Here is a 16,609-nt window from a genome sequence, read left to right on the forward strand (position 1 = left end):
TACTGTCAATAAAAATTCACTTTTTACTGGAAAAATCTCTAGATGTATCTGGTTATTCTAGGGCAAAGTGAATCATTCACTTCTGGAAAATTAAGGGCTCAACTTTGGGCAAGTACCATTGATTGAACAAAGTTCTAGAGTCATCTACCATCTGAAAGCATCTGAGTTTAGCAGACGCTAAAATGAACAAAAAGAAGATTAATACACATTAGAAGTTACCTGTTTATAAAAAAGCCTCATTTATAATGTAGGGAATTATCATAATCATATGTTTTTTAACTATAAAAATATAAACTCTTTAAATATAGACTTGATCACATTGCTAAAATATAAAATTTAATTCTCAATGGTACTTTGAATCTAATTGGACTTATTTCAAAGTAGATTTCCATTATTATTTGAAATTGTTACTCACTTCTGCCAACAATTATTTTGTCACTGAGTACTAAATTCATCCGTTCCCTCTATTTTGCAAGACACCATATTTAATTGTACCTTTAATAAAAATGCTTAGGGGGAAAAAAAAAACAACTATTGTGAAAATTGGTCCAGCAAGAATGAAGGAAAAGAAAACAAGTCAGTAATAAAAGTAAGATCTAGAGTCTAGATTTTGGAACCAGCCCTTGAATTCAAGTAGAGAGTTTGAGTAGTGGACATCTGTTGTTTTGCCTATTTCTAAATAGGATTTTCAATTTTTATTTCACCCAGGAAACCTTTCAGTGGAAGAATGTCAACATCTGTGATTTAAAAACAGAGAAAAGAAAAGGAAAAAAAAAAAGGCAAAACCACACCTATAAATGCCATTTCATTGAGAACTATGTATCTATAGCAATGAGTGCTAAGTAAGCCATACTTGCAATGTTTAGTCTTTATCTTTTAGTGAGAAGGATAGTATCCTATTTTATTTTTTCCCCATAGGGAAATTCTATATGTGGATTCTATATGTGAAACATAAGATGGGTGAAGAGATGGCTATGTTTAGCTAAGACTGTCTATAACCTCAGGCAGCTTCATGTCCGGTGAAAGAAGGAGATATAAAGAGCTAACCAAAATATAAGGCTATATGAAATATGCAGTTTAATAAGGGTGTAAGCTACTTAGAAAATTAGCACAAGGAATACTAACTTATTATATGAGATCACCAAAGTGCTCACTTAGGAAATAGTAGTCAAATTAGACCTTGGGGGGAAATGTTAGCAGATCAATCCAGGTTGAAATATCAGTAGTCACAAAGCTCTGGATACTCATATGAAGGGAGGAGCAAGTAGTGAGCAGTAGCTAGACATTCAAGAAGAATAAATTATAAGGTTAATGAGACAGCAGAGCACAAAGGGTTTTACCTTAGGAAGAAGAGCTGTTTTTGTATTTTTGTATTTTTTTTTTCTAAAGGCAGTGAGAAACCACTAAAGACTTTTACAGCTGGTTAAAGGTCATGATTCAAACTCTTTTTAAGGTAAATTAGGTGGAAATCTGAAACACTGTAAGTAAGAATTATAGATAAGGATACAGCTAGAAGGTTAAGAAATGTTTTTTTTTTTAATTTTATTTTTTATAAACATATATTTTTATCCCCAGGGGTACAGGTCTGCGAATCGCCAGGTTTACACACTTCACAGCACTCACCATAGCACATACCCTCCCCAATATCCATAACCCCACCCCCCCTCTCCCAACCCCCCTCCCCCCATCAACCCTCAGTTTGTTTTGTGAGATTAAGAGTCACTTATGGTTTGTCTCCCTCCCAATCCCATCTTGTTTCATTTATTCTTCTCCTACCCCCTTAACCCCCCATGTTGCATCTCCTCTCCCTCATATCAGGGAGATCATATGATAGTTTGCAAATGACATATCAGAAAAAGGGCTAGTGTCCAAAATCTATAAAGAACTTAGCAAACTCAACACCCAAAGAAAAAATAATCCAATCAAGAAATGGGCAGAGGACATGAACAGACATTTCTGCAAAGAAGACATCCAGATGGCCAACAGACACATGAAAAAGTGCTCCACATCACTCGGCATCAGGGAAATACAAATCAAAACCACAATGAGATATCACCTCACACTAGTCAGAATGGCTAAAATTAACAAGTCAGGAAATGACAGATGCTGGCGAGGATGTGGAGAAAGGGGAACCCTCCTACACTGTTGGTGGGAATGCAAGCTGGTGCAACTACTCTAGAAATGTTCTAAATCTAGAGCAAAAATTAGACTAGAACAATGAGAGGTATAAGAAGGTGATAGATATCGGGGGTATGATATAGAAGTAATCAAACCTGATGGCTGGGAGAGAGGTGAAGTTAACCAGAGGTGATCATTGGAAAGATGTTGGATACATTGATGCAGATGTAAACAAAATGGACACCCTTGCTTCGGACATTTTCCCAAATCAGCAGTGAATTATTCCTATAAAATATCAATATTTATAGGTTTAGGAGATTAAGAGATATGATTAGTGAAAAAGTTGCAGTTCTGCTTCAGATTCTCTAGGAAAAAAAAAAAACAATAACATAGGTTTGGAATACATATATTTCTGTTAAAACTGATGAAACCAAGACAATGATAAACACTATATTGTTCAGAGTTAAAGAAGCATAAAATTAGTGAAAGTGTACATAGAAGGCTCCTAAAGTATTTTCAATATTCTACTTCTTAAGCTGGATTGTGTTTATGGATGTTTGGTTAATTTGTATACCATGTGTTATATATAGTAATATGTATGTGTTCAGTTTTTCATAGTTGCAATAAATGGAATATTTAACATTTACAAAGTTCCCTTGAAAAAGCTTGGCAAAAATGTTACCAATTTGCTTTTTTTTTTTAACTTTGCCCCTAAAAACAAATAAACAATTGCCCAGAAACCCACTTCAAATGAATTTTGGTTGGATGTAGCCATATTTGCTCTCAGAAAATTATGACAGTTGAGATCCCCTCCTTCTTTGAAAGCATATCTGATTTTGGGCAAAAGCTTTCATGCCCATCTCTAAGATGCTGGTATCAGCAGGTCCACTGCATAGGGGAAAGAAAAAAGAAAGAGAAATTTCACAAGCAAAGAATTGACAACCATTATATGTGTGTGTATGTGTTTTCCATTTATATTTATCTACATGTCAACCAATTTATGTGCTTACCCCATTCCTCTTTCAACTAAGGCCTTTGTACTGTGGTCATTTTTTCTCTCACTAACTTATGTCTTTTAATGTTCCTTTAGATTACTGATAATCTGTTAGTGATAATCTGATATGTTGTCTGAAAATATATTTATTTAGCTTTTGTTTTTGATAGTTTTTTCTGATCATGGTAAAATACACATAAAATTTATCATCTTGACTCATTTTAAGTGTACAATTCAGTAATTTTAAGTACATTCAGACTGTGAACCAATCTCCAGAACTCTTCATCCTGTAAAACTGAAACTTTATAGTCATTAAACAGTTACTGACTCCTTGTAATTCTGTTCCCCAAATGTCTACCATTCTACTTCCTTTGTCTATGAATTTAAGTACTCTAGGTACCTCTTATAAGTGGAATCACACAGTATTTGCCTATTGGTGAAGGGCTTATTTGACACAGCATGATGTCTTCAAGGTTCATCCACAATGTAGCAAGTGTCAGATTTTTTTTTTTAGTACTGAATAATATCCCATTGTGTTTGTGTATATTTATCTATATAGATAGATAGACAGATATATCAATGCATATTTGGGTTGTTTGTACCTTTTGGCTACAGTGAGTAATTCTGCTGTGAACATAAGTGTATCTTTAAGATACTGCTTTCAGTTCTTTTGGGTATGCCCCCAGAAGTGGAATTGCTGGATCATATGGTAATTCTATTTTTAATTTTTTTTGAGAAATTGCCATACAGTTTCTTACAGAGGCTGAATCATTTCACATTCCTACCAATAATACTTGGAAAGGTTCCAATTTGTGCACATCCTTGTCAACACTTGGGTTTTGGTTTTATGGTGGTGGTAGTCATTGTTTTTATAGTAGCCATCCTAATGCGTGTGCAGTGGTCTCTAATTGTGATTTTGATTTGAATTTCCCCTATGATTAGTGATGTTGAACACCCTTTTGTGTTCTTGTTAGCCCTTTCTGTATCTGCTTTGGAGAAATGTCTATCCCATCCCTTTGGCCATTTTTAAACTAAAAATATTTTTGTTGTTGAGATATAGATATAAAGATAATTTTGTTGAGTATGAATTTCAAGTTGAGTTATTGTCTCTCAACCTTTTGCAGATATTATTCTACCATATTTTACATTATTTATTGCTATTAAAAATCTCCATCTTATCTAAAAGAATAATAATATAATAATAATCTAAATATAAATATAAATAATAAAATATATAAAATATAAAAAATATAAATATAAATATAAAAAATCTAAATAATGGGGCGCCTGGGTGGCTCAGTGGGTTGAGCTGCTGCCTTCGGCTCAGGTCATGGTTTCAGGGTCCTGGGATCGAGCCCCGCATCCGGCTCTCTGCTCAGCAGGGAGCCTGCTTCCTCCTCTCTCTCTGCCTGCCTCTCTGCCTGCTTGTGATCTCTCTCTGTCAAATAAATAAATAAAATCTTAAAAAAAAATCTAAATAATAATATAATAATAATCTAAAAGAATGCTTTTAACATTATTTCTTTGTCTTCCTGACGATGTTTTTATTTAGCTACCAAGGGTCTGTTGTGCCTCCTATGGGATCATATCTTGCATCAGCTCAGGGAAGGAAAAAACCCTCAAATATTATCTCTCACCATTTTCTATAACCTAGTCTATTTCCTCTTTTGGAAACTTTGACTAAATATGCTAGGCTTCCAACTCATTTAACCTTTTTGCTTCTCTGTGTTGGCTCTGGCTAACTCCTTTGATTTGTCTTATAGTTTACTGACTGAATTGTGTCTAAGCTGCTGGTTAATCTATTTAATACATTGCTTCTTTTTAAAATATTGTTTAAAATATTTATTTACAAGCCATTTTTGGTTTGTATTTATGTCTTCCAAGATTTTTTTTTTTTTTTTTTAATTTTTGGCAGGGCACCTCGTTGGCTCAGTTGGTTGGACATCTGACTCTTGATTACTGTTCAAGTCATGATATTATGGGCATGGGATCAAGCCCTGTGTCAGGCTTGGCACTTAGTAGGGAGTCTGCTTAGAGAGTGTCTCTCTCCCTCTTCCTCTGCCTCTCACCCCACCCACATACACACACACTCTCTCTAAAATAAATAAATAAATAAATAAATATTTAAAAATAAATCAATAAATTATTGGCTATGCTTATTATTTTAAAGTAAATGCTTTCCTTTAAAATAGTCCACTCACTTTTCTTTATCTTGCACAATAATGTAAAAGCATGTAGTCTTTGTAGGTTTAAATCTGTTGATTTTTCTCATAACTCTTCCTTTTATGTTTCATTTTTTTTTCTGTGTTTTATTTTTTTGTTCTGATTTTCTATGAGAATGAACTCAATCTAGAGAAATTATGAGGTCGAGGGTTGAGGAATTTTTTTTTTTTCTTTCATAGAGGATTTGAATTTGCTTCTGCTAGAGGAAAGAGGAGTCACTGTAAACTGGAAATCACTTGAATTTCATTATCTCCTACCCAGCCAGTGGATATCTTGTTTATAAACTAGTAATCTCTTGCTCCAGTATAGATCTATGCTTAAAGTTTTTGTCTGTTTGTGTTTGGTTTGGGCTTGTTGGTTTTATTGTGTTTTGTTTTCTGTATTCAGAGAAAGAACAGAGAAAATAAATTTTGTTTTTACTACTAAATTATTCTCCTTTTTAATGGGGCAAGGAGGTTTCTTGTTTTTGTTTTTCGTTTTTTGTTTTTTGTTTTCTTTCTATTCACCTATCAGTGATGATGTATACCCTCCTGAAATACCTGGTATTGTTCTTGCTTAGCTCTCTTGTATTTGTGCATTTAAAGACTGAACCCACTTGCACTAAGCAACTAATAATCCATGGATCTCTAGATTACCACTTGATTTGATTTCTCAGGCTTTTGTCCCTATAGCTGCACCAGCCTCCATATTCTCATTTGTCTTCTTTTATGTTTTGGCTAACAAACAAGTCTGTGTTAGCATGTAGAGACTTTCCTATCTTGTGATCATGATACATTATTTAAAAGTTACAATTTATCATTTTTCGGAAGATATTATTGCAGTGACAGGCATTTCAAAATATCTAATCTGTTTTAGTTCAAGAGGTAAGGGTTCCTCAATATAGAAAATTGAACCCTTTGAGAAATTTACAAAGAAGTCTTTGACTTTCTTGAAAACAGAGATTGAGTCAGAATGATTTCAATATATATTTCAATGTTTTTTATTATTTCAATTATTTCAATATTTTTATCAAGAAAAGAAAAATTTCACTAAATATATGGCAGTTTTTTATCCCTCCCACTCTTATGGTGAATTTACCAGATAAGTCTAAAAAAAAAAAAAAAAAAAAAAAAAAAAAAAAACCCAATGTAGGTATTAAGAATGGTCAAAAAAGACAAAAGTTTTATTTTAGAATTAAAGTTGATAATTAGAAACTCTAATCCAGTGGGTAGACAAAAGATAAGGATAAGAGCATGAGAATTAATATTGGGTGAGTATGTATTTAGATACATATTTACTCTTGAGAATGAACTTGAAGACCTTATCTGATATTTCTAATTCAGCTCAGATATCCTTGAAATTATAGATTGTGCATGGTCATGAATGTTTTCATCAATTTATTTAAAATATTTATGTTTAAAGCAGTGTTGTATACATTTGGGAAGGGAGCGATAAAGATATATTAGCAAGAAGCTTACCCTCAAGAAGTATATGTGAGAGTAATAATGTGTCAGCAAATAACTATCACGTGAAGTACAAAGGAATTGACCAAATAAAGTCTTATTAAGTAGAGAAAACTTTCTGGCTGGAATATAGAAAAGAATTGATTAGGTTTTTGTGGTTGAAGGGTGATGCTGCCAACAGCTTGCTTATTTTTGTGTGTGATTCAGGTTAGTGGAAATGTGATAAAATATGAGGTACAGGTAATTCCCTATAGGTTAGAAAGGTCAGGGCAACTCTGGAAATCTGAAAACATCAGTATGACTGAAGTGTGAGGTAATTGGTTAAAAATTTTGAGAAATAGGGGCGCCTGGGTGGCTCAGTGGGTTAAGCCGCTGTCTTCGGCTCAGGTCATGATCTCAGGGTCCTGGGATCGAGCCCCACATTGGGCTCTCTGCTCAGCAGGGAGCCTGCTTCCTCCTCTCTCTCTACCTGCCTCTCTGCCTGCTTGTGATCTCTCTCTGTCAAATAAATAAATAAAATCTTTAAAAAAAAATTTTTGAGAAATAAAGTTGGAAAGGTAGTTATATTCAGATTGTACAGAAAACCAGGCTAAGGAATTTAGACATCACTTTCTGAGTGGTTGGAAGCTATTGAATATCTTTGGGACAAACAAAGGTCAAGATGCAGAGCTCTCTAGTCAGAAAAATAACCTGACAGCAACTAAATCATTTGGTTGGATGAGGAAAAAGACTGTATGTTATTGCAGTCTCAAAGACAGAAAAAGATTTGAAAGATCATAAACCATAGAATTGATAAGGACTAAATAGGTATTAATTGCCTACATTTGGCTATGCTTCCTAATTTAGGAATGCAATGTGTTCTCTGACCATGTGATTGGGAGTCAATTAGAAATAAATAGAAGGATTTTGAGCAGTGGAAAAACAGCCAAAAACAAAAACCAAAACCTTTGGATATATGTATTTTAGAGGAAATAAAAATGCATTGTGTTATTTCTGCCAATGCCAAGCAATCCATGGTAAAAATGCAGAAAGTGTTAAGTCCTTGGATTGGCAAAATACCCCTCAACCCAGCATTAAACTGCTTAACTATGTATCATCTAATGTAATACTCACAGGAATCCTATGTATTATCTGTAGTTAGCCTCATTTTCCTGATAAGAATAGAGGCTGAAATTTAAGTGACTTGATTAAAGACAAAAAATAGGCACCCAACCTAGAACATGAATCCAAATCTTCTCATTATAAATGCAAGACTGTCTTGCAGCAAACCAATTAAGTCCAGAGGGTGAAGGAACAGAAGGAGTAAATTTTGTCAGTGAGGCAAATGAGTAATTCTCAGATGTGGCAGGTTTAGCTTTACAGAAGTGCTGTATTACTTTTTCTCAAGAAAAGGGATCTGGATGAGGATAACTGAAAATGAAAAGAAATTCTGAGTATTGGGTTGAGAAATAAAATTCACATTTAAGATTCACCAACTTACCAGTAAATTGATGATGAAAGGTAAATTGCAGAAGAGAGACTGTTGATACGAAGAGAATTGAAACATGGAGAATATCTCCTAAGGGCACTGTGACTAAAAGTTATTTAGAAGTAGCAAGAGGATTTCAGAGCAGAAAGGAGGCTCTGTCAGGATTGGAGGACATAAACGTGCGATGGATCCTACCATGCCAACATTACTGTTACAACCTACCCAGAACTGCCAGGTCTCTATGCCTTATTTTGGTCTTTTACATTTTGAAATAATTAGCAAATTTTATAAATCTGGTGTTTTCACTTTCACATGAAAATCTAGCTTTGTGGCATCTTTTAAAAATGATAAAAATGAAAGACATAGCAATTTGAAGAGCTAAGCAACAGCGGCTCTGGGATTCTGGAGGTAGGTGGGTGGGAACCACTGCATTGGAGCAGTGCCTGGGAGCTAGTTAGAACTTGCAGAACGTCAGGCCCCTCCTCAGAATGACTGAATCGGAGTCTTCCTTGTAACAATCCCCAGAGGTCTTGTAAGTTTGAGTAACACTGGTCTAAAGAGCTCTAGAGATTCGGTATGCTTCCAGATAAAACTTAGTAAAATAAAAACAAAACCAAATTAGACTGTTTAAGTGCCACCGATTGGGGACTACCCTAGCTTACTTTATAGGGTAACATGTTAAAAAGATGTTCTAGTAATATGTTAAAAAGATTTTATAGGATCCATCATTTTAAATACTTGATTTTGATTTGTTTCTTTAATTAAAACATACAATTGCATTTAAGCCTGAATTCTATCTTTTTTTTTAAAGACGGCTAATTAAATAATCAAGGAATAACAATCCAAATATTCATGTTGGCTGTATTGAATCAAAACTTAATTAGATTTCAGTAATTTCTGTAGAATCCATGTTGGAGGAATATTAAAAGGATTTTGTTTCTTTGGACATATCTCAGTCAATTTCTGCTAATTATCTATTTTGAAAGATGTTCGACTCTGGTGATTTTTTTAGGAAAGTTGAATTGCTTTATTTCATTTCAGGAACAAATTGGCACATTAAAACGCAAAACAGCCCATTTGTTGACGGCCCACAAATACTTTTTCCTAACTAGAAAGATGTGCTACCAACTGGAGAAGCTATTACTCTAATTTGAATTTTGGTCACCTTGGCCCATAAGACTGCTGCCTGTGTCTGCTCCTAAGTGTTTACTAGTGAATCATTGAGTGTTAGTGTAATTTCAATGCTAATTGTTGCTTCAGGTTTTCAAATGGCTCAGCAGTAAGACATTAATGATTATTCATGCCTTAAGAAGGGCTGATAAGGGAATGAGATTACAATCTTGTACAATTTTAGCTAACAAATTAAAGTGTAAATTAAATTTTCCCTGAGACAGAAAATAACTTACTTGGAAAGTCAAAAAGAATGAGCAACTTCATTCACTTTTAATTTTCTCTTTCCTGTTTTACAGATATTCAGAGTATCAGAGGGCTAGCAGTGGATTGGGTCTCACGTAATTTATACTGGGTTAGCTCCGAATTTGATGAAACACAAATTAATGTAGCACGACTAGATGGCTCTTTGAAAACCTCAATTATCCATGGAATCGATAAGCCACAGTGTCTTGCAGCTCACCCAGTCAGGGGGTAAAGTATGATTATTTTTTTGTGAAGTTTTCCAAAAATTTCACACATTTTTGTCCTGATTTGATATAAAAACTTTAATTCAGAGGAATTAATATATCAACTATACCAGTCAAAAAAAGTTAAAATGGAAATTGTAAAAGAGATCCCTGGTTAGAGATTTCTGTTATCTGCATAAAGCCAGATTTTTATACATTATTATAAGATTTTATTAATTTATGTTTCTAAGGAGTAACAACAGTTCAGAATTTAAGAAAAGAAAAAAAGGAGATGCAGGGAAAAGTCACTAATTTTATTTCAAATACCTGTGTGCTGATGTTATTGTCACTGCTAAGTAAATCAGATTCTCCCATCTTCTGGATAATCATCATGTGCCCATGTAGAGAGCTTGTGTGGGGTTAAAATACTTTCTCCCCAGTACTTTCAGGAGGAATGGCTGAAATGACTATGTTTTCTTTTTTGGTATCTGGTTTCTCTAAACCCAAGGGATTCAACCTAGATGCATTACTTTAAATGGAAGTAATTTACTATATTTATAGGTAAATATTTCAGTTGTGAATGTAGGAGGGCAAAGGAAGTGAGTTGATTGTCTCCTTCAATGACAGGGAGAAGAAAGAATGGTGCTTTCTTCCCAGGCAAACATGCACCTTATCATCAGCAAGTGCCTCAACAATTCAGGCTCTTCTTAAAAAGAATTAATCTTATACCAAGAATTTACTTTGACATTAACTTAATCCTCAGTGTATGTTTCTAGTTAACAAATAGGTCTATCTCTAATATTTTTAATTCATATCTCTTAAATTAAGGAAACTCTACTGGACAGATGGAAACACAATTAACATGGCAAACATGGATGGCAGTAACAGCAAGATTCTCTTTCAGAATCAAAAGGAACCAGTTGGTAGGTTTTTTCTTTTTTTTTTTAATAATCACTGCAGTTTTTAATATGACAAACATATATAATGTATCTTTGATCTAGAACCTAAAAGAAAATATTATAGATTAGTAATATAAATTCAATCAGGAATTCCTCAATCTCATTGACTCCATTGGATCTATGTAGGGTAAGGAGGAAACATTCTTTTTGTGGATAAGAAGATAAATTCTTTTAACATGAGAGCTTTTATAGTATCTTTAGTATTGAAGTCACTTAAAACTTGATGTAATTAATAAATATCTTACTTTCAATGGTCAATATGTTGATACATTGTTACAGCGGCAATATAATATACTAAAACTTCCCCTGATCATTGTTGTGTCATTATTAATAGTTATAATGTTTTAAGTATTTAGTATTTACTTTTCAACAGTTTTTATTCACTATGCAATAAGTTTTTTTGGTTTGTTCTACCTTTGTTAACCATTATAAATCATTATTTAAAACTCAATAGTGCTGGAAGAAAACTCTGATGTATGTACATAAAACATTTTTTAAAAATTTTAACTACAAAGATTCTTTTACAAGTTAATATGTTATATATGTTTGTGCAAATATCCTTCACATTATTATCTATCTATCTATCTATCTATATATATATATATACTTTTTTCAAATTCTAATCACTCTTTCCTCATTTTTTCTTATATCGCTTTAAGAGGCAGGAACTATCACACTGCTTATTTGTCATCTCAAGTATCTTTTTTTTTTTAAAGATTTATTTATTTATTTATTTATTTGACAGACAGAGATCACAAGTAGGTAGAGAGGCAGGCAAGAGAGAGGAGGAAGTAGGCTCCCCGCTGAGCAGAGAGCCCAATGCGGGGCTCGATCCCATGACCCCGGGATCATGACCCGAGCCAAAGGCAGAGGCTTTAACCCACTGAGCCACCCAGGTGCTCTCAAGTATCTTTTTTAAAATAAATCCAATAATGAACCTAGATTTTGATATCATATTACATGCAAATGATGGAATATACAAAAGAAAATCATAATTTTGCTTTGAATTAAACACAATATATTTTTAATTCTGGGGGAAAAATAAATTCACCATCAAGCTTTTTAGCAATTATTCTTATTTTAGAGATGTGGTAGTATCCTTATTTGAAGTAGTTCATTTTTACTAGGGATCATTCAGTAAAGGTTTGCTATCACTAAAATTTATAATAAATAATTCTTTTCATGTAGTCTGTAGACTAAACCTCTGATGGAAAATGATAATATTAACAACTCTTTTCTTTGGACTGGCTGTTCTAAGATTTGATACACAATTGGAATTCAAGGTAGTGTTAGAAATTAAAGGCAAATTGAAATGCTAATACTTCTATGTGGAAAATGATAGGACAAAAGAAAGAAGAGGCTTTACAAGACTAGGATCCATACAAAAGATTTAATTTGGACTCAAGCAATTCAGTTGGTGCTTATCTAGAATTGTTCAGAATATTTAATATGGAAAAGTGAGTATGATGAAAATAGTATGAGCAAATAAAGTCCTTATACTGTAATGTGGGAGCCACAGGTTACATCAAAATGTTAATTTATATGCTTGTTTCTATAATGGGAAAATCTTATCTTCATTAATACTAAATTCCATTCCCCTACTCAAAATAAATTTTTAAAAAATCTAGCAGCTTATATAAAGAACGTTTATAAAAAAAAAATAGTGTTACCTGTTTATACTTGGTAGTTGGGCCTTCGAGGTGTTCTGTACCAAGTGATACTTTTAACTGTATATGAAAGAAGATTCAATATTCAACAATAAATATTAGATGTCTACATCACGTCAGTTATTGTTAGTTTGGAATTCACTTTAAAATCAATTCAGACTGATACTTTTTTTTTTTAAAGATTTTATTTATTTGTCAGAGAGAGAGGGAGAGAGAGCAAACACAGGCAGACAGAATGGCAGGCAGAGGCAGAGGGACAAGCAGGCTCCTGCTGAGCAAGGAGCCCGATGCGGGACTCGATCCCAGGATGCTGGAATCATGACCTGAGCCGAAGGCAGCTGCCTAACCAACTGAGCCACCCAGGCGTCCCCTGATACTTTTTAATTTTAACTTGTGCAAGACATACTATTTTAACCAAAATAATCCAGAACTCACTGCAAATGATGCCTTAAATCAGCATTAATGAGCATGGCTTGCAAGTCATTCATTTATTCAGTACAGATATTTATTGAGTATCAGATTTTGTACTAGGCTTGACACTGCCCTTTTCCTTAAGGGACACAAGAAGCTAAATCATTTTAGATTTAATTAAGTAAATTTAACTCGGTGACCTTCAGCAAATTAGTGTTACCTTGGTAGTACTTGCTTTCCTCATCTGCAAAATTGAGACAAAAATGTCTATTTTATAAAGTTCCCATGAGGACTGAATGAGGAAAATTTATTAAAGGAACATCTGGCCTTTAATAATACAACCTGTCAGGAGTAATAATACAAGGTATATTGGTTCCAGTAGACTGGAATTTGAATGATTTGATTGTCTGCAGTACTGGTAGTATAAATGAGTTCAGTGAAGAATAAACATACAACAGAATCCTTAGAAATCTTGCAGAGGAATATAGGTACCAAGTGAGCCTCTGACATGACAAATTTTTATGTAAATGTGAGGACTCAACTCAATATTGGTTTGCTACTAGTTCTAAGAGGTAAACAAGTTTGAAGTGGTTCAATTCTTCTCTCAAATCTTCCCAACATAAGCCCTGGAGCAAAATGGCAACTGAGCCCTGGTCTTCTTGTAGTTCTTTACAAATAGGTCTTACAAGTTCCTTCTGTAACTTTCTATTTTAACTAACTAGTCATGTTACCCAGGTGCTAAAATTGGTCTCTGCAAAGCTGAGTGAGAGACTGTGTTGTCCATACATAAATGTAACAAATCATTTTCCCTTTTTATGTTTCTGGATATCCTGATGTTCTGTGGGAAATCCTAACTACAACGTATTCTACCACATTTCTGCCCACAGATATCTTTATTTTTGATGTACAGAGGAAACAAGTGAGCAGGTGAAATTATCTCCTGCCTCTTTTCTCCTTCGCTTCCCTACAATGAATAATATTTCTATGTTGGTAGGTCATTAACATATCATCATCATTTGCCATCTTTTAATGCCCACTCCAAGGTGTAAGGTACAAGAGGGAGAATGAACTTCAGGAACCTAAAAACTAAGGACAACTTAATAATTATCACATTCACACAAAACATTCCTCTTGCTATATGTGAGGGACAATATGGTCGGGGAAAAAGTTGTTTTAGGAACCAGATAGGGATTTGAATCTCTGCTCTAATACTTACTAACTCTGTAACTTTAAACATTCTCCTTTCCTTTTCAAAGTCTCAGTTTTATTGTCTTTATTTTTTTTTTTTTAAAGATTTTATTTATTTATTTGTCAGAGAGAGAGAGGGAGAGAAAGCAAGCACAGGCAGACAGAATGGCAGGCAGAGGCAGAGGGAGAAGCAGGCTCCCTGATGAGCAAGGAGCCCGATGCGGGACTCGATCCCAGGACGCTGGGATCATGACCTGAGCCGAAGGCAGCTGCTTAACCAACTGAGCCACCCAGGCGTCCCAGTTTTATTGTCTTTAAAATAGAGATAATAATGTCTACATTTGGAACTATTTTTAGAATTAAAGGCACATATACAATATCTTATGTTCCAACCACTCTGCACTTACATTCTCTAAAGAATATATACTCTAAAGAATATGTCTATATATATATTCAAGAATATATCCTTCATACAAGTACAAAGATATTCAATATGTCATTGTTTATAATGATACAAAATTTAGAAAGAAACTAAATCTTCATCAAAAGAGGAATGAGTAAATAAATGCAGCATGTTTATGTGCTGAAATACAGGTATGTATATAAATATATGTGAAAAGACATAAATAGATCTCAGAGACGTTGAGCGAGAAAAGTAATTAGCAGAATGGTACTTACAATATAATACCACTTATGTAAGTACAAAATGAAACATACATTAATATATATTTCTCCTGGATGAATAAATTTATAAAATAAATGGAAAGAGGTAAACTGGAAATGTGCACACCAATTTTATAATAGCAATTCTCTTTGGGAAGGAACAATGATGACATTCACATCTTTATCAAGAGGGACTTTACTGTATTAGTAAAATTTAGGTCATATTTCATAAAAAGATTCAAAGTAAATATAATAAAAGTTAGTATTGTTCAATTCTGGATGATGAATATGAGTGGTCATTAATTTCTTCTCTTCTCTATGTTAAATACTGGCTTTTCAAAATATCCCCAAAACAGCTTGTTGTTTAGACAAAGCTGAGCTTCTTACTTCCCACACTGAGGAAGAACTTTAAGTCATCAATGTGTTAGCAGTGTCTCAGAGAGGGAAAAACAACATTGAAATAGTAATTGAGATTTAGAAGTCTGGTGTGGGGTAGATGTTTCAGTTGGTGGCATGGTTAAGAGCATTAAGTAAAGATCATTATATAATTCTGGATTGGTAGATACAGAAAGATTTTGAGGGAATGTGGATCAAAGAGTCTTGATGTATAAAGTGTCATTTGTTGCTTTTTGGTTGAAGAGTTGATGGGCTATCCAGAAGTTCCTAAAATTTGCAGTAATATTATCTTGACACCAATTTACCAGACAAAACTTTCTTAGAATAGTAAGTTATGACATTAAAGACCGTAGATAGTAAAGACACATTAATGTAGACAATAAGGTGTGTTTTGGGTTTTCTCATCTATAAAATTAAGTCTTTGTTTCATAGGTTCTTTTTGGCTTTTCTTTTTACTCATTTAAAATACAGTAAAAGCATCCTTTGTGAAGAATTGTGTACACTAATGTTATTTTTCTCTAGCTGACTCTGAAAAATTATCTACAATAGGAGATGGGAGACAGTTGTGTGTCTTTCAGGGTTTCATGAGAAACAGAACCACTCGAATATGTGGATAGGTAGATGAATAGATAGATAGGAAGGAAGAGAGAGAGAGAGATTCTAGTTATATAGATATAGATATACAAAGAGATTTATTACAAGGATTTGTGGAATGAGATTGTGGGGGCTGGCTAGGCAAATCTGAAATCCTCTGGCAGGATGGAAAGTCTAAGGCAGCAAGTTTAAACTGTAGACCTTGGCTACAATTTCTTCTTCCTCAGAGAAACCTTAGTTCTCTTACAGCCTTTCAAATAACTGTATCAAATCCACCTAGATTTTTTTTAGGATAATATCCCTAACTTAAAATCAACTGGCTGCAAATAGTAATCACATCTACAAAATACTTTGATAGCAAAATCTAGATTAGTGTTTAATTGAACAACTGGGGATGATAGCCAAGCAAGGTTAACACGTTAAATGAACATCACAATTTTTAAACACAAACTTTCCTATATTTTATCCACTCATCTATGTGCCTACAAATATAGCAATTGTCTATGTTGATCCAAACATAAATTTCCATAAGTATTTAAATAAAATCTAGTAAAAGCTCTATTAAGCAGAAACTAAGTGAACAAAATTTAGCTGGCATTAATTACCCATGCTTTCTGATTGGAGGCTGGGCAAATGACTATTATACTGAATTTAACATGTTGATATAAATTATTATATAAAGTATGATAATGTATCCTTTTTAGCCTAGGAGGAGAAATAGAAACAATCCTTAAGAATGTTTCAGAAATAACATGTAAATTTAAAGAAAGAGAGAGAGAGAGAGAAACATCTCTACAATAACCCCTCTTTCTTAAATCTAAATCCATGCATTAAATGGTTAATGTTAAGGTGTCATGCTAAGCATTG

General features: G+C 33.7%; 1 protein-coding gene across 1 annotated transcript in view; it reads left to right on the top strand.

Moving 5' to 3' along the window:
• LRP1B (LDL receptor related protein 1B) overlaps positions 1 to 16,609 on the top strand; it is a 1,982,574-nt gene that overhangs the window by 1,358,416 nt on the left and 607,549 nt on the right. Inside the window, 2 exon segments of the mRNA XM_047722477.1 lie at positions 9,715 to 9,889; positions 10,693 to 10,787. Coding sequence (XP_047578433.1) covers positions 9,715 to 9,889; positions 10,693 to 10,787 — 270 coding nt within the window.

This window comes from Lutra lutra, chromosome 3, assembly GCF_902655055.1.
Source record: "Lutra lutra chromosome 3, mLutLut1.2, whole genome shotgun sequence".
NCBI classification, from domain to species: Eukaryota; Metazoa; Chordata; class Mammalia; order Carnivora; family Mustelidae; genus Lutra; species Lutra lutra.